Consider the following 18638-nt stretch of genomic DNA (forward strand, 5'->3'; position numbering starts at 1 on the left):
CACAAGTGTTCAGATATGAAAGACTGATATATTAAATATTCCACTTACTCCAGCCCTCTACAAACTTTCAAGTGCTTGTACAAAGACAGAAATACAAGGTTACTAGACTTTTTACATTTACGAAGAATAATCCTGGTGTACTACTCAGGAAAAGCTTACATTCATGTCAGTAGGAGTTTTGCTCAAATAAAGACCTCTGAGTTGGGCCAAAATTTTCTCATAAGAAATCAACCTAAAATAAATAGCAAGACAGTGTATTCAGAAAAGTACAATGTTCTGATTTTAATGACTTTCAAAGTAATCTTATTTACATAATGAATACAGTGCATTCACATATTCAATATCTTACAGCTCCCTGTAAAAAAACAAAACAAAACCAACCCACATTTTATTAAAACTTTAGAAGTTGAATTTAGTTTTACACTTTAAGACACTGAACCATGACTAACTGTAAAGCTATTCAATGGGTCTCCAATTTCATGGTAAATTTACATGGCAGTTCCCTGTGAACAAATTGGTTTTGGAGGTGAGGGGGAAAGAAAAAAGAAAAAGAAAAATATAGAGTAAGATTAAATAGCAGTAGGGTGAAAAAAGCTGATGCTTTGCAGAAACATCAAGTGTTTTCGTAAGCAGACTAGACCATTCGCTAAGCATTTAATAATACATTTTTCCACACACATAAATGTTAAAATGATTCACATTTGGGTAGAGGTCACATATACAGACTTTCTAGATCAATACTAATGGAACCTTAATTTGCATCAGCTTAAATAAAATTAGAAATGGACTTGTGACACAGAGTTTGGACTTGGATCCAAACCATTCCAAAATTAGAGGGGGGTTCAGTTCTCAGGTTCTAATGCAGGCCCATCTCTAATTAACATCTCCCTTAGTTGACAGCTCAGAAGTGATAATCTTTTATCTATGAAGTGAGGACAGCTTAAGAGATATCTGAGTATTCCTATCCCTCTGTGTCAACCCCTGCTCTTCTGTTTACCATCACTAAAGATTTATTTGAATACGCAGATGGTTCTTAAGTCAAACTACTGAAGTGTTTTCCAGTCTTTTCAGAATGCAAATCAAAAATATTGTGCAATTTTATATCACAGTATACTTCAAAACTAAAATGGTATCCCTCCTGTTATCTGCCTGGCAATCTGTTCATCTGTGGTCTCTTCCTTCTCTTTTTCACGATCTTTGTTCCAATCTTTAAGGCCTTCTGGGAGTGAAGTATCTTCATCTAGACTGCCTGTGCCTTCAACAAATTCTTCGTAAGTAGATTTTTCTGCAAATGGTCTTGGGCCAAGTAGTTCAACCATATCACTTTTATCTATTACCTCCTTCTCCAACAGTCGTAAAGCAACCTGAAAATAGCAACAAATTATATTACACAAACAGGTACAGGATGTATTTGCTTTTTCACATGAAAGAGGGAGAGCACTTAGAGAGGCAGTCTGTGCTTCAAAATTCTATGCTGGTAGATTTTAGGCGGAGAGTTGGGATTCTTGGCAAGGTTCACTTCATGCTGTAAGACCTTCAATGTGCATGAAAGTAGTTGAGAATTTTGCACTTTTAAAACCCCGCGAGTATCAGGTGCAGTGCCTTGAATACCACTGTTGCTCAAGGATGGCTGCTTCAGAATAATGCTGCTGCTGCTGCAAAACTCTGGAGAATGTTACAGGGATTTAATAATGGATAGAAGGCCAGCTTCTTAGTTGCTCCTGTATCTTTGCTCACCACACCATTAAAAGGCACAATGGGTCTGAGGTTGACTGTTCTGTTCAGAGTATTCGCCAAGCTACAAAACAAAGCTATTACTGTCTAAATTCCACTCTGCAGAATATAGCATGTACATTACCAGAGGAAAGTGGTATAAGACTGTAGGTTGCAAGCTTCTTGGGCAAGTGATATCTTGTACAGCACTCCAAGCTTAAATAACAGAAGTGTAGGCTATGACAAGGACAACAGCAGAAGAATACAACACACATTTCTTTGGAATGTGCTTAAAAGAATATTTCATCATGGAAAAATGAAACATGAAGTAGGGAGGGAGAGATTGAGAAGAGAGATTAAATGTTAACAAGGAAAACAAGAAAGCTTACAATGGTTTAATAAACAGGAAATAGAGAAGTGTGATTGACAGACACTTGGCTCCTGTATTCTCATTGTTCATAACACTTAAGATGAAGTTTTGCCAAACTTTATAACTGTTCCTTTTGATGATGAGACACTACTGCACATTCTGTCTTTCTTGGGGTGGTAGTCAGCTATACCACTCTGACAGAAACCAATACAAGTTGTTGTATTCTTGCAGATAAGTCTGTCAGATAATACACATCCAAGAGAATGGTCTTGTCCTTGGAAAGATCAGTCTGCCTGGAGGAGCTTATGGAGGAGGGGAACCTGAACTGAAGTGGGATCCCCAAGGTGCATTATTTCCAATCTGTGAGCCCTGTTATCTAAAAATTTAAAAACATTTCAGAGGGAGGAGAAAAAGAGGAAAGAATTTTACATGTTCATCTTCCATAAGATTAAAGTGAAGTTTTACACCATACTCTTCCAGATACCTACTATCTGCAGAACCTTGATGTTTAATTTTACCCTTTTATTGTTTCTTCCCCCACAACAGCTATAGGCTTTGCAGGAGAGTAATTCTGTCTTTGAATCTGCAAGAAAACTTACTAACAGAACAACCCTAAGTACAGCTATGAAGATACTGGAATAATAGTGCACAGTATGCTTCTTACACATCTTGTTGCATATTGGCAAGTACTCAACTTATTACAAGACATTTGAATGCTTTAGATTGTTGAAGAATTTATTGGTCCAATATTCAACATTTTAACTAGTAAACTTGATATTGGTGATAAGAGATTTTATTATAAAGCCTACCTTCTCCACATATGCTTTCTTCTCCATCAAGAGAGTTACTGTCCTTTCATAGGCACTGTTAATAAGATTTCGCACTTCTTCATCAATCAGTCTTGCAGTTGCCTCACTGTAAGGTTTCTCCAATACCATGTCCCCTTGACGCGGGAGATCAAAGGAAATCTGCCCTACCTTTTCATTCATGCCAAACTGAACAATCTGAAAGATGAACAGTGCAATGAGTGGAAGACTTAGATTAGTGTAGTACTGGAAAATAGAGTATCAAGGAAAAGTAACCTATTTATAAGTTGAATTAAAATATATGTTTATTAGAATGAGAAAATAGCATTTTTTCTACAAAAACACATAACACTAGTGTTAATTCCCTCTTTTGTAAATCACTAACAGATTCCTTCAAGTAGGAGATTCATAGTTATCTATCTTTGACACATTTCAAAAAGATCTGTAAACAGCCAAGATACATTTAAATGCTCACTATGTTTGAATGTTTCTGAGTTACAAAAGTATCATTGTAGCCATGTCGATCCCCGGATATTAGAGAGACAAGGTGACATGAGTGAGGGGATATCTTTTATTGGACCAACTTCTGATGGTGAGAGAGAGAACCTTTCAAGCTACACACAGCTATTCTTCAGGTTTATGTACCTTGAAAGATTGTCTCTCTCACCAACAGAAGTTGGTCCAATAAAAGATATTACCTCACCCGTGTCTCATAAAGTATGGTAATTCTGTTCTTTTCAAAAGTTTTCCGCAAAGTATTTAAAAATTTTAAACAGCATATAAATGACACTTAGTGTGTTGAGTCAGGAGTACATTTGAAATTCAGTTCAAGACACTTAGAAGGTAAAAGTATCACCATCCTGTAAATGTACCCTGGAGTAGTAGGAAATATCTTCCTGACCCCATATGCTGATTAACTAACTTCCGCACATACCTCAGTGCGCATAACAAAAATTTATTCCGCACATGGATGAAAAAAAATTAGAGGGAACATTGCTAATGACCTCGCTCAGCTGAGTCTTTACATTAATAACACCACAAATCACCACTGAGAAGTCTTATTTATTATATTAAGCTCTCGAATATTAGCCTTCTTTTCATCCTTACATTTACAGCATGTGGTGCATTAAACACATGGTTTCCAGCTATTAACTACATACCCATGGATTCAGTCTAGTTGAGCAATCAGGACTCTAAGGTATATAACTATGAGAACGTGTCCACAAAACCAAATTTGTAAACTAAAATATTAAAGCCATTTTCTAAGTGCAAAATATCTTTGCACATTTGAGTGTAGCCATGTCACCTACACATTCCTGCAGAGCAACTGGCTTTGATTTGATCTCTAGGCCATTAATTAATGTATATGATGCAATGATCACAGCCCAGCCATGTATTATTGCTATGGGCGAAAACAGATGCTGAAGACAAAGTGACAATATCATGCAACAGATGCATACCGCATGACAATATAGCCTTGCACAATAAAATATGGTCTAAATTCTGCAACTCAAAAACCTGGCCAGCCAGAGTGTGCTGCTCTTCAAAGTTATTTTGTATTAAACAGTTTAGTGGGCAATACAGAAAATAAAATTTCCTACTTGAAGTACAAACCTGAGCATATGCACTCTGAGTCACCTTCTTCAAGTCATCTTGGGCTCCTGTTGTAATTCTTCCAAAAAAGATTTGTTCTGACACACGTCCTCCCAGTGTCATGCACATTCTGTCAAGTAACTGCTCTTTGGTGTAAAGGTATTGTTCTCTGGGTAAATACTGGGCATAACCCAATCCTTTGCCACGTGGGATAATAGATACCTTGGTTTAAGAAAGAAAAAAAAAAAAAGAAAGTTACCTTTTCTGTAACTGGTGTTCTTCGAGATGTATTGCTCATGTCCATTCCATATTAGGTGTGTGCGCTTGCCACATGCACCAGCGCGGGAAGTTTTTCCCTTTGCAGTATCCATAGGGGAGTGGCTCTGGCGCCTTCTGGAGTGGCGCCCGCATGATGCCGTATAAGGGGCACCACCAGCTCTCTCCACCCTCAGTTCCTTCTTGCCGGAAACTCTGACAGGAGGGAAAGAGGGCGGGACATGTGCTCTTCACTGGTCTTGTGTGGTTTGGGACAGAACACAAGGAGGAAGGTGTCCTGGCTCATATGGAAGGTGGAAACCATCTTCAGCAGGAAGGCCAGGTGGTGCCACAACTGAACCTTATCTTTGTAGAAGACCATGTACGGAGGCTCTGAGGTCAAGGCTTTAACTTCAGTGACCTTCCATGACAGGTGAGAAAAGGAGCAGGAACCCACCGGCTCAAAGGGTGGGCCAGTGAGCCTAGAAAGGACCAAGTTAAGATCCCACTGTGGGATGGGAGCTTGTACCTGCAGGAAGAGTCTCTTAAGCCCTCTCAGGAATCTGACCATCATGTCATGGGAAAACATTGTTTGTCCTTGGATAGGTGGGTGAAAAGCATAGATGGCCGCGACATGCACTCTAATGGAAGAGTGTGCCAGGCCCTAGTTCCTCAAATGGAGCAGGTAGTCCAAGACAGCCTGTATGGAGGAATGAGGGGGAGAGGTGCCCCATTCAGACGCCCAGTGGGAAAACCTCATCCACTTGCCCAGTATGTCAGTCTGGTTGAGGGCTTCCTACTTTCCAGGAGGACCTGTTGGATCCCTTCCGAACAGGTCCACGCCTGCAGGTTCGGCCACGCAGCATTCATGCTGAGGTGGAGGTGTAAAAGCCAACCATGGTCCTGTGACAGCAGGTCTGGTTAGTTGGGCAGGACTCAGGGAGGGGCCGCGGTCTGGTTCATGAGCATGCCATACCAGTGTTGGCGAGGCTACACCAATCATGATAACCTGCACCCTGTCTCTCTCGATCATTGCTAGGGCTTTCTGATGAGCAGAATCGGAGGGAACACGTACATCAGGCTCCCTCTCCACAACAGGAGGAAGGCATCAGAGAGAGAGCCCTGGCTCAGACCTTGCCAAGAATAAAACCGGTGGCATTTCCTGTTCTGTTTGGTAGCAAACAGGTTCACTTGGGGAGTTCCCCACCTTTGGAAAATCATGCAGGCTATCTCTGGATGAAGTGACCACTCATGGTGAGAGGAGAAGCGCCTGCTGAGCTGGTCCACCAGCGTATTCCTGATGCAGGAAGGTGACAAGCTTCCAGGTGGATCTCGTGGCTGATGCAGAAGACCCAGAGACAGCCTCCTGACAGAGAGCCAAAGAGCATGCTCCTCTTTGCCTGCTGACGTAGAACACTGAAGCTGTGTTGTCCGTCAGGACTTGTATCCTTGCCCGACGGGGGGGGGGGGGGCAGGAAGACTCTGCACGCCAGCCGGACTGCTTGAAGCTCTTTAACGTTTATGTGCAACTGCACCTCCTGCGGGGACCACATCCCGAGTCTGGAAGACGCTGAGATGAGCACCTCAGCTGAGGTCCGAGGCGTCCGACATCAACTCGATGGAGTGAGGAGGGTTGTGAATGGAAGCCCCTCCAGGACTGTCCATAGGTCAGTCCACCATCGCAGTGAGGTAAGTATCACCTGGGGAATGGTAATTATCTTCTCTAAGGGGTCTCGGGACTGGGAAAGGACTGTCCCCAGCCATTGTTGCAGGCCGCATCCAGAGCTTGGCATAGCGGACCACCTAAGTGCACACTGCCATGTGGCCCAGCAGGCACAGACTGCTGTAGTTAGAAGGAATGCGGAGACTTCCATGATGAAGTTAATCAATGTCTGGAACCTTTTCAGCAGCAGGAACACTCTGGTGCAAGTCGAGTCGAGGACCGCTCCGATGAACTCTATCCTCAGCACTGGCACTAATGTTGACTTCTTGTCATTTACCAGTAGGCCCAGAGAGCGGCACGTAGCTTGAAGTACCGCGACATCCCTTTGGACTTGAGACCTGGAGCTGCCCTTGATGAGTCAGTCATAGAGGTACAAGTAGATCTGGATACCCCAGCGACTGAGGTAAGCTGCTACCATCAACATACACTTGATAAACACCCTCGATGCGATCACCAGGCCGAATGGGAGGACCGCAAACTGGTAGTGGTGGGGCCCCATCGTAAACCGGAGGAAGCGTCTGTGTCCTTGCAAGATCCCTATTTGGAAGCATGCGTCCTTCTAGTCGAGGGCGGCATACCAGTCTCCCGGATCCAGGAAGGGAATAATAGAAGCCAGAGAGACTATGTGGAACTTTAGCTTCCTTAGGTACTTGTTGAGGTCTCGCAAGTCTAAGATGGGCCGTAGACCACCCTTAGCCTTTGGGATTAATAAGTACTGGGAAGAGAACCCCTCGTTCCTGTAATCGAGAGGAACTTCTTCCACTGCACCCAGCTGTAGCAACCCCTTTACCTCCTGTGCTAGGAGACTCTTGTGAGAGGGGTCCCTGAAGAGGGACAGGGAAGACGGGTGAGAAGGGGAGGATAGAAAGGAACTGGTGGGTAAAACCCTGCTCCACTGTGCTGAGGAGCCAGTGGTCCAAGTAGGGAGGAAAAGGGAAAGGTGGCTGGAGAACATTGGGACAGATGGATCTGGAGAATGGTCTGGTAGGTCATCGCCTTCAGGTGTGCCCTCAAAATGCTTATGCGCCAGAGCTGGGACATAGAAAGCCAGGATTTTCACAGTGGAGTCATTGAGGCCATTTAACTTGCTGTCTCTCTGATCCGCAAATAGAGCTTGGCTGTCGAAGGGCAAGTCCTGCATTGACTGCTGGGACTCAGTAGACAACCCAGAGAGGAGCAGCCAGGAGGCTCGCCGCATGGAGATAGCGGAAGCCATGGTGCGGGCAGCAGCATCTGATGCCACGTGGAGGGCTGCCCTGGCCATGGTCGTGCCCTCATTGAGGATCGCTCAGAACGCCTTCTTAGAAGTCTCGGGGAGCGACCCTTTGAACTTGGTCGTGGCTTGCCACATATTGAAGTCATATCGGCCAAGGAGGGCCTAGTGGTTGGCCACTCTCAGCTGAAGGCTGGAAGATGAATAAACCTTACATCCAAAGAGATCTAGCCTCCTTGAGTCTATTTTTTGGGGGGGCCCCAGGTTGTGCTGGTCTCTCCTTGTGGTTAATCACCTCAACCACAAGGGAATTGGGGGCAGGGTGGGAGTATAAGTACTTGCGTTCGGCCCTTTTTGAGATAGGGGCCAGGGAAGAGAGGGGGTCTGCCACAAAGCATTAGTGATTTTGGAAACTCCTTCATGAAGGGACAGACACACCCTGGCAGGAGCCGACAAGCAGAAGATGTCAAACAGAGTCCAAGGGCTCTTTCAATTCATCGAATCATTGAATATCAGGGTTGGAAGGGACCTCAGGAGGTCATCTAAGTCCAATCCCCTGCTCAAAGCAGGACCAATCCCCAGACAGATTTTTGCCCCAGATCCCTAAGTGGCCCCCTCAAGGATTGAACCCACAATCCTGGGTATAGCAGACCAATGCTCAAACCACTGAGCTATCAATTCCTCTGCGTGAAGGCCCAGTTTAGAAGCGACCCTCTTCAAAAGTTCCTGGTGTGCGTCCCAAGAAACTGAGTGAGGGGGCCCCCATGGTAGCCTCATCTGGCAACGACGAGGATGATGCTGGTGCCACAGGAACCTCCACGTCCATTGGGGTCCAGCACCTTGCTCCCCTGGGTCCTCCTGGACCTGTGGGGTCTTACCCGCCAAAGCCTGGAGCACCAGAAGGGAACGGGATTTTGAGGCCGCTGGCCTCTCTGAGGCTCCCAACACCAATTGGGCAGCCTGGGAAGGTTGGGTGAACCCTCAAGGGTTCCACGGGTATCATGGCACCGGCCACTGCACTTGGGGCCATGGGACAGGTTTTGGTGCTGATGATGTAGGCAGTACTGTCGGTACCGGGGTTTGTCCTGCAGTCAGGGAACCTTGCCCTGTGCCAGAGGTATGAATGGAGCAGTCGGTAACGGGCGACCAGGATCTGGCAGAGTGACTCTTGTCTGACTGGTGCCGGCCACTGCGTCTCGACGTCAACCCGTCCGAATAAGACCAGCGTCTTGGTTGGGATCTCGGGGATCGACAGCATTCAGCGGACCTGCGTCGGACACCCGTTGATCCATGCCTCACGCTACACAAATAGTACTGGGTCACTGAATAGGACAGGGAGCCAATACTGGCCGGTCGCCGTGAGGATCTTCCTGAGTAGGGTCACCTACTGCCTGGAGATGGGCAATAACGGCCTGGTGATATCTGATCCTCGATTGCTCCCAAGATCGGTACCGGGCCCTTAGAAACAGGCGGCTGGTCCAGAAGTTCTTGCTGGGTGGTGTGTGCCTCAGAGGGTCTGTGCCAGTCTACCAGCAAGGTAGATCTTGAGTCCCTCGAATGGTGCCCCCCATGCAGAGATCGAAGAGGGCTCCACCAAGCCTGCCTCTGTAGTCCTGAGGCGTGATGGCTTCGGGTGGGCGAGCAATGGTGGGACATCCCCCTTGATGGAGATCAGTGCCGCTGAGGCGGGGACACACGCATAGGTCTCAACGCAAGTTTTCCCTGAGACTGCTGGAGCAGGTGTGGGCGGCACCAGGAGTGTCAGGCTCTCCTGAGCTGCTTTAATGGCTTTGGGTGTCAATGGCACCAGAAGCTGGCCAGGGCCTGCAGCGCTACAGAGTCACAGGTGAAGTATGGGATGGGCTGCACAGCTTGACCTGAGCTGGAGCCCGAGTTCCCAACGAGGGCGTTGAGCTGCCCGGCATGGGTCGTGGCTCACGCCCAGTCCTCTCATTTCTCTTACAGGAGGTAGGAAATCTTCTCCTCACACTTTTTTTCAGCTTCTTTACCGGAGCTGGCTCTGTGGACAGTGCTGGCAGAGCACTGCGCACGAAGGCCGTGGTGCTTGGTGCGGAGTCAGACCACTGCTCCAGTGCCGACTCTATTAGGAGCAATTTCAGATGAATATTGCACTCCTTCTTTGTCCTAGGCTTAAAGGACTTGCAGATACAGCACTTGTCACTTATTTGCCCTCTGCCTAAGTGCCTTAGGCAGCTGGTATGTGGATCACTGATGGGCATAGGCTGTTTGCAGCGATCGTAGGGCTTAAAGCCTGGGGACCGGGGCATGCCCTGTCCCCCGGCTGAGTCCTGTTTGGGACTAACGAAGAGTTGAGAACTACTACTAAGAGTAACTAAGAAACTACTAACTATATACAATTATATTACAGGTTTTCAAACAACGCTAGCCGAAGCAGCAGATGTTCCAGCATCGTCACTGGCGACAAGAAGGAACTGAGGTTTGGGGGAGCCAGTAGTGCCCCTTATACCACGCCATGCGGGCACCACTCAAGAGCGTGCCAGAGCCGGTCCCCTCTGGATACTATTAAGGGAAAATCTTCCAGCACTGGTGCATGTGGTGAGCACACACCCCTAATATGGAATAGACATGAGCGAGCACTTGAAGAAAACCACAGCCTTCAGATTTAATGGTAAGCTTAGAATTTGTGACAGGATAGGACTTTAGACATACCCCTTTCAAACTATGAAACAGACTTATGATGTGGATGATCCTAACCAGGGATATCAACAGCTAAGGGAAGTATCTGGAAAATATTATAATATTTATACCTGGGATACAGCTATTATAATGTGTCCTAATATTTTATTCAGCCAACCAAGATTCAAAAAGATACTTAAATCAAGTAAATTTGATTTGGTGATAGTAAGGAACTTTAAGCCCTTTTAGTATTAAGTGTCCTGTGACAGAGCGTACAGAACTCTTGACATCCTTTTTCCATTTATTGGCAAGGAGGGTGTCCATGTTTAATAGTCTTCTGCATAAGCTGTAGGAGTTTGGGATGCCTGCAGTTGGAGACAAGTGGATAATTTTAAGAACAGAAAATGACTAGTAGCAGAACTACTTGACACCCAGATAGTTAAAACTGGAATCAGGAGACTGTACTCAGCCATCTGCTTGTCAAGCTTTATGCATCTGTTTAAACTCAGATAATTAGAACAAACCCTAGATCAATGTTTTTAAAGCTGGATGCCCCCAGAGGATACCTATTCAGTTGAATTTAACATACACTTTATGTAACCAAACAATGGACTGGAGACATTAGAAATCCTAAAAGAAAGGTAGAGATCTGATACAGATATAGTTCTTTATTCACAAACTGTGAAACATCTCTATTTTACTTTTAAAAATTAACATAAGCTTAAGTATTTAACTCCTGAATTATGATCCAAAAAAAGAAAAATACGTTGGGTAGATTATACTGATGAAATGGCATAGTAACAAACAGTAAAAATATCAAAGCAGATAGGCACTGCAGAAGTGAGATTTTCATTTTAGGGTCTCAAAGCCACGTCTCCTGACCTCAGCTCCATGATCTTTACCCTCTCTAGATCATCTCATGACAGTGACATATACTGTTTTAAAAGCTCAATGCCAAGGGCATTACTGCCTACCACAGGTCACTTTTTCAAATCCTTTTCTACTGCAAACTAAGACCTCAGTCTGTATACATTAAAATGTTTTTTCCACATGTGCAGCAGCTTCAGCTACCCTGGACTGTGGCTTCAGTAGTATATTCAAAGCAGAGCTCTAGTAGCAGCCATCTTAAAACATAATACTTATCTAGATTGGCCTATTTTTAATTGTGCAATACTTTTTATGAGAAAAAGATTTAACGTCCAGTGCTGTTAATCTAGCACCTTTCATCAAATCTAAACAAACTGATACTTGAGATGCAATCTAGTCTGTACACAAATAGCTGGAAGGTTTTGGATTAAATTAACAAGAAGATTGGAAGAGGTGAGAGAATGATCAACAGAATGGAGAGAATGGGTGGGCATGATGTAGTCATTACTGAGAATGCTAGAAGTAATGAAGATTTAGGATACATTTTTCAGCAAGGATGAACAAATCTGAGAATGGCTCATAACCAATCATAATGTAGAAATGCTTTAGCAATCCTTAAATTGTATTCTGAACTCATGATGCATCTACCTCAGTGGTTCTCAACCTCTTACATGCTGAAACTCATTCGCTCAGGTTGTCAAAGCACAGCTCAGACCCCCCCCTCTCATTTAGTAGTATGAGTACAGAGTGGTTGCAATGCCATTATACCTGGTCATGACCTCCCTCCCCCACCCCTGGTTGAGAACCAGCAGTCTTCTCCATCCCTCTTCAGTGTTCCTCAAACCTAGAGGAAACTTCTCTAGGCATTGGATTGGAAATTAAACCTGAATTCCACTCTGTCTTTGGCCTCTCTGCTAATACTGCCAACAAAGTTGCCAATTAGTGTGAACTGTTGTGGTGGTTTTTGTCCTTGAAGGACTGCACTGAAACTCATCAGTTCACTTCTCATAAGCTGCTGAATAGCTGTCATATGGTTGCAACTGCTTGTCACTATTGAATCGACCCAGATTTGAATCTGATCTAACCAAGGCAGGCTCTAAATCTCACAAACTATCTAGTTCCTAATATTTTGTATTCTTTTTAAACAAACCAGGAGGATGGTAGCTGGATTCATAACAGACATTGGGAAATTACAGTGGACAAGACAAGACAATTCCTAATACTGTAACATGGTAATATGGCATCAAGCTATTCAACAGAACATATTTATTTTGAGCCAGATAGGAGTCTATTTCACCTTCCAAGAAGTCCCTTAATAGCAGACCCCCATAAAAACTGATCAGAAATAGTTAAGAAAAAGCTAGCTGCAAAGGAGAACCAAGAAAGTAGCATCTTAGAACTTACATGGTCTTTCACAAAACTATGTTTTAATACCTGATAGGACAGTAACAAATATAGGTTTTTATATTTTCTTCCCAAACAAGGAATAATAAAAAGTGAATTAGTAACCTTATACTTCTAATTTAGTGTCCCTTTTTCTAAACAAGGGAATTTTTTTTTTTTTTTGTATTTTACCTTTAAGAGTGGGTCAGCATGTTCCAGAAACCATCCTGCTACTGCATGGCCTGCCTCATGATATGCTACTGTCTTTTTCTCCTCGGGTTGCAGTACCTGCGTTTTCTTTTCCAAACCTTTACAAAGAACACATTAACTTACCAAAAGTTTCAGACACACCCTCTTCCACAAAAACACTTAACATTCCATTTCCTATTGGCATTTCTATGTATTGATACCATGCCTGTCACAGTGATATTTAGGTACCAAGTATGGAATATATTGTTAACTCAAGAAATAAGAAAAAAAGAGATGCCAAATACTAATTTATTTAAATTCCATATTCATCCTGAAGATAAAGTCTTGCATGTTGTACTTTTATCAAGAAGGCTTTTTAATTTGGACATAATAGTTCTTCAGTATATTCTGATGCACTATATACTAAAGCTTCCTCTTTAAATCAAACAATACCACTTTATTTTGTATGGTATCTTTCAAACTAAGTGCATCTCAAAAGGCTTTTAAGTGATAAAGAGTTAGCTGTTCTTCCCCTCAGCTTAAGCAAATGAGAAAAGAAGTTTCCTGATGAGATCTGTAATGGAATGGAGAATCAGTGAGGCAGAGAAACGTTTTAACATGTGATGCCAATTCTTTTAAAATCTTAAGATACAACATTAACTGTTAGTGCAAAACTAAAGACTTATTTTTCAAAATATCTGAAATAGATCTGAACTACAGCATTTAAATAGAAACCTTATCCCACTCTTTTCCCTTATTGACCAAATGATCCATTCTATTCTCTCACCTCCTATTACTCGTTCAATCGCTTGCTCAAAGTGCTTTTGGTTTATGGCATCTGAAAGGTGTCTTGCAGCGATCAAAGCAGCTTCATTACAAACATTAGCAATGTCAGCACCTAAAAACCAAGGCAGAGGATGTGCAGTGTCATTTCCAACTACAGTACTGATTTCTTTAGCACTAACAGGATGAAAATAGTCTGGTGCTTGGCTAAGTGACTGAAGCATCCCAATAAAACAAATGTCACAATAAAGCTTGAGGGAATGGTTTTAATTCCTACAGAAAAATCTGTTTTTAACAGTGACTCAAATTAAGTATATGTTAAAGAACTAGAGTGCCACTGAATATATTATGCTGTATAAATACATTCAGTAAGATTAATGGACCCAATTCTTTAAATCAATAAAGAGGAATTTATTGTTTGTGAAGTACTCAACTAGTAAGTCCTATATCCTAAAGTCTGCTATCTAGCTACAGACCAGGTACAGAATGGGCAGCAACAGTGAAGGCTTTCCCCATATGGGCCCAATGCATCTCAAACCTTGCTTGGGAATAAGAACACATGGACAGCTTTGGTTTCAAGCCATTCAATCATTGGTATGTCTACAGAGACTTCATAGAATGACACCAATTGATGACAACTATGGTGGTAGTACAGTGTTGTAGACAAATACAGCAACATAGAGACAACATTTTATATAGACCACCACTGTCAGATGGCAACAACTTTTGGTCAATACATACCTGGGCTGGATTAGAACAGTGATTAAAATTTCCAAAACCCATTACTAGAAAGCATGTTTCAATATCTGAGAAAAAAAGTCATGACATTTGATTTTAACTAAACTTTCTGCTGAGGTAGAAAATAAAATACATTATGTATGGGTTTTTCCCCCATTAACATTTAGAGTCAGAAAAGGAACATCCAAATGAACGTATTAATTAAAACAAAAAAAAGTTTCAGTAGTAGTGAGAATTAGGTGACTTTTTTGGTGGAGGGAGGAGGGAATTGCCATCTGGATCTGTCACAATGATGTAACAGAGGGAGAATTTCATACTGTACCTAAAAATTATTAGCCATGCAGAAAAGTAAAGATGTAGGAGGGTGGGGAAGGAAAGAAAACAGTATCGGCAATCCCAATAGCTGGTACAGCTGATGTAATGAGTGTATTTAGAGCAAGTATGGCTTTATAATTCACTTACCTGAAAACCCAGGAGTTAGTGATGCAAGTTTTCTTGCCAAGTTATCTTTATCTATGATGCTTTCTAGTTTCAGGGGCCTGAGGTGAACTTTGAAAATAGATGCTCTTCCCTTTATATCTGGAGGTCCTTTAAGGGGTTAAAAAGAAATTTTTGTATTTAATACATAATAAACATATGTCTACCTATTAAAAAAGCGAACACTTAGGCATGGGGATAGTTCTGATGATTTGTGGGAATATTTATGTGCCCAAGTGATTGTAGGAACACACTCATACAGGCTAAGATATAGATAATCTTACCAATGTAGATCTGTCTATCAAAGCGCCCTGGTCTCATTAGTGCAGGATCTAAGATATCTGGTCTATTGGTTCCTGCCAAAATGACTACATTTGTGGTAGTGTTAAATCCTGTCCAAAAAACAAAAACAGAAAAGAACCATGAAGTGGGTAAACAATATTTAATACCACATGATCACCATTCATTAATATAATAATAATCTGATGTAGCAGAAAGTAGTTTAGACTGTCCACTTTACAGAACTACTGCATCTCTGTAAGCCAAAGAGAATCAGTACATTAGAAAGAAGCACTTTTTAAACCTAACCACTGTTGGGGACTCTGGTACCCCAAACGGCAAAGTTCGTTGTCTGACCGCGAGAGACAGGCAACACCAGCAAAGTTCAAATATAATGCTCTTTATTGAAGAGTGCACACGACAGAGAGCGAGCTCGTCTCCAAAGAGAACCAGCTAACTTCTTTGCAAAATTACCTAGGTTTATATAGACAGCTCCGTCGCATCATCATAATTGCAATTAACTAGTTAAGTAGCCACCCCCCTTCTTTTGAAACTAGAAACTGTTACCATACATTCTTTTTTATGTTCTACAAGATTAAATGTTTTACATGATTTATGATACCTTAACAATCACTAATCAATCTAAAATGTAATTGTTAGGAATAGACATAGAACAGAAACAGGGAGTACTGCACAGGGAGTCTGGAAGTTTGGAATCTTGGCTTCTTATGAGTTCTTTAAACGAATTGTTTTTACCTCAGTACGTTTGGTACCATGCTAGGAATACAGTCCCTTTCTTATCTCATGGTTGCTTAACTTTGTGAGAGACAGACCTGCAACTCCCTGGGACTTTCCAATTATGAATTACCCATAAACCTCTGTTAGGCTGTTAGCTTGACTTTGTTCAGGTTGACACAACTGGCTTTGGGTTACATTATATTTAGGCCTAACAATCCCCCCTTTGTCCCTAGAGGACCGTAACGGGACTCTTGGGACAACAAAACTACTGCTTAGGGCAGAGTCGAGTGCCCATCCAGCAGCCACCTCGGATCATAACATATTGGTCCTGAAAAGGTTGGGGACCCCTGACATATAGGACCAGCAGGCCACAAATTATTACAACTGCACTGCGGAGCAAGCTGTGGAGCCATCCCCCTATGTTTGGGAACCAATTAAACAGGTTACTCCACCAAGATTCACTTCGCTCCCCTCCATGGTCCTTTGCCACTTGCATGATGTGATCCGCTCTCTCCCATGTGGCATTGTACATATCAGGGACATAAACACAACACTCTTGTCCAATTAAAGCACATGTTCCTCCTTGTGAGGCCAGCAAGATGACCAGTGCCAAGCGATTTTGGAGAACCATTTGTCTCAGTTTCTTTTGTTCAGTTGCCAAACCTACCAAGGCCGTGGCAGTGTCATTGGCCATTATTTCTAAGACCCCTTGGAGTCTCATGACCCCCTCCCCGATTCGCCAAGTGGTTCCTCCACAAGCAAATACAAACCCTGCACAGGCACCCGTCCAGTCAGTTAGGGCCCGAAATGTAAGGGGGGCGGAGAAGGATGTTAAAGAATCTCGTCCCCTTACTTGGCGGGTCCTAACTGACTGGACGGGTGCCTGTGCAGGGTTTGTATTTGCTTGTGGAGGAACCACTTGGCGAATCGGGGAGGGGGTCATGACTTGGCTCCACAACTTGCTCCGCAGTGCAGTTGTAATAATTTGTGGCCTGCTGGTCCTATATGTTATGATCCGAGGTGGCTGCTGGATGGGCACTCGACTCTGCCCTAAGCAGTAGTTTTGTTGTCCACCCAAAGCCAGTTGTATCAACCTGAACAAAGTCAAGCTAACAGCCTAACACCACTATACCAGTGGTTCTCAGACTGGGGTCCCCAGACCCCAGGGGACCATGAGGGTACTCCAGGGGGTCCGCAAGTCATGTCTGGGACCACCAGCCCCACTGATCAACTCCTCCCCTGCCCTCCCACTGCCTCCTGCATGCTGCAGAACAGCTGTTCTGTGGTGAGTGGGAGGCGCTGGGAGGGAGGGGGAGAAGCACGGACAGGGTGCACTTGGGGGATGAGGCGGAAAGACGCGGGGAAGAGGAAGGGCAGGGGTGGGGTGGGATGGGGGCGAGGCCTGGGGCTGAGCAGGAGTTGAGCACCCCTGGGGAAAATTAGAAGCTGGCTTACGGGGTCTGCAAAAAAATTTAAATCAAAATGGGTGTTCTCAGGTTGCTAAAGTTTGAGAACTGCTTCACTATACAGTAATCCACTCAAGGTCTTAAGGTAGTGATACTGCAAATACCTTAGAAACTCATTAGTATATGTGGCAGAAAATGTCTGGATTCTCACAACTTGTTAAAAAAAGGGGGGGGGGGTCTTGGGTTCTGCCTTGGGTAAGTCACTGTATTAAGATATAGTTTATTCTACATATTTGGCAGTGAATATAATGCTAATGAAATTCTGGGATTAGTAACATTGACTGGAGATGGAGTAGTCTTGAGCAAAGACTTTTCCATACAAATCTGCCAAAGAAACAAACCTCAAATGCAGAATCTCTACTCTATTTCCTGAACACTTTTAAGTGAAGACCTCAAAGTGTGCCAAACCAAATGCTCTCTCTTTAATTTAAATAAATGGGGAAAAGCACGTCATTATATTCATTTTACTTATAGCTGACCAGGATTTTAGCTAAGATTTATAGATGTGAACAGCTAATGCATTATTTCATTTTCTCTTCCTTCTGCACCCACATCTATAAAAACATTTTTGTCCATGACCAATATTATATTTATCTCATTCAATTTTACAAAATAATCAAGATACATCTCTTATAACCCAGTATTAGAACTAAATAGTTACCATCCATTTCTACTAGAAGTTGGTTGAGTGTGTTTTCTTGTTCACTTTGCCCTCCAAAGTTTCCCCGTCCTCTCTTCCTTCCTACTGCATCTATTTCATCAATGAAGAGAATGCAAGGGGCGTTTTTACGGGCCAGAGCAAATAAATCACGGACCTTAAAAAGAGAAGGCAATACCTTAGTTATTTTCAATCATCTAGTCACAAATATACCCAAGATCAGTGTCACATCACAGTATCACATCACTGCCTTTTAAGATTCCAGCTAATCTCACTGTTAAATGTTCAAAACAAGAGCCTCTAGCCCAAATGGCAAAGAATGGAAGACTACAATGAAGCCACAATACTGCAAGATAAAAGGCAGTAATGCAAGAGGAAACTTGTCTTTCATACATTCTCGGGTTGCAGAGATTGTTTTAGGAAAACGTACCAGACCAGAGAGTTACATTTTTAAATAAAAACAACCACTGACTGTTGTACTTGCATGATTAAAGTGCTGTTCTATCCTGAACAGTAACTTTAACAATTGCATTGTGGGTCCCAATTAATCTCTCAATGGTTTACAAATCAAAATATGTTTGGTTTACAAGTTGGATAACTGTCCAACCCATACAGAACTCATTGCAGGATAAAGACATTTTTCTAAAGTTCAGTCCTACAAACACAGACTAGAATCTCTCAATACACTATCACTAGTAATAAAGGTTCTGTAAGACAAGTTATGTCACT

General features: G+C 43.1%; 1 protein-coding gene across 2 annotated transcripts in view; it reads right to left on the minus strand.

Annotated features, from left to right (window-relative positions):
- Positions 1 to 267: 267 nt before the first annotated feature.
- Positions 268 to 18638, minus strand: part of AFG3L2 (AFG3 like matrix AAA peptidase subunit 2) — a 46539-nt gene continuing 28168 nt past the window's right edge. For both annotated transcript variants that reach the window (XM_045003762.1, XM_045003761.1), the window contains exons 10-17: positions 17913 to 18066; positions 15053 to 15160; positions 14754 to 14879; positions 13558 to 13668; positions 12774 to 12889; positions 4504 to 4704; positions 2893 to 3087; positions 268 to 1364 (exon numbers count right to left, since the gene is read on the minus strand). In XM_045003762.1, the coding sequence (XP_044859697.1) occupies positions 1122 to 1364; positions 2893 to 3087; positions 4504 to 4704; positions 12774 to 12889; positions 13558 to 13668; positions 14754 to 14879; positions 15053 to 15160; positions 17913 to 18066 (1254 nt within the window). In that variant the 3' untranslated portion in view covers positions 268 to 1121. The remainder of the gene's footprint in view (positions 1365 to 2892; positions 3088 to 4503; positions 4705 to 12773; positions 12890 to 13557; positions 13669 to 14753; positions 14880 to 15052; positions 15161 to 17912; positions 18067 to 18638) is intronic.

This window comes from Mauremys mutica, chromosome 2 (assembly GCF_020497125.1).
Source record: "Mauremys mutica isolate MM-2020 ecotype Southern chromosome 2, ASM2049712v1, whole genome shotgun sequence".
NCBI classification, from domain to species: domain Eukaryota; kingdom Metazoa; phylum Chordata; order Testudines; family Geoemydidae; genus Mauremys; species Mauremys mutica.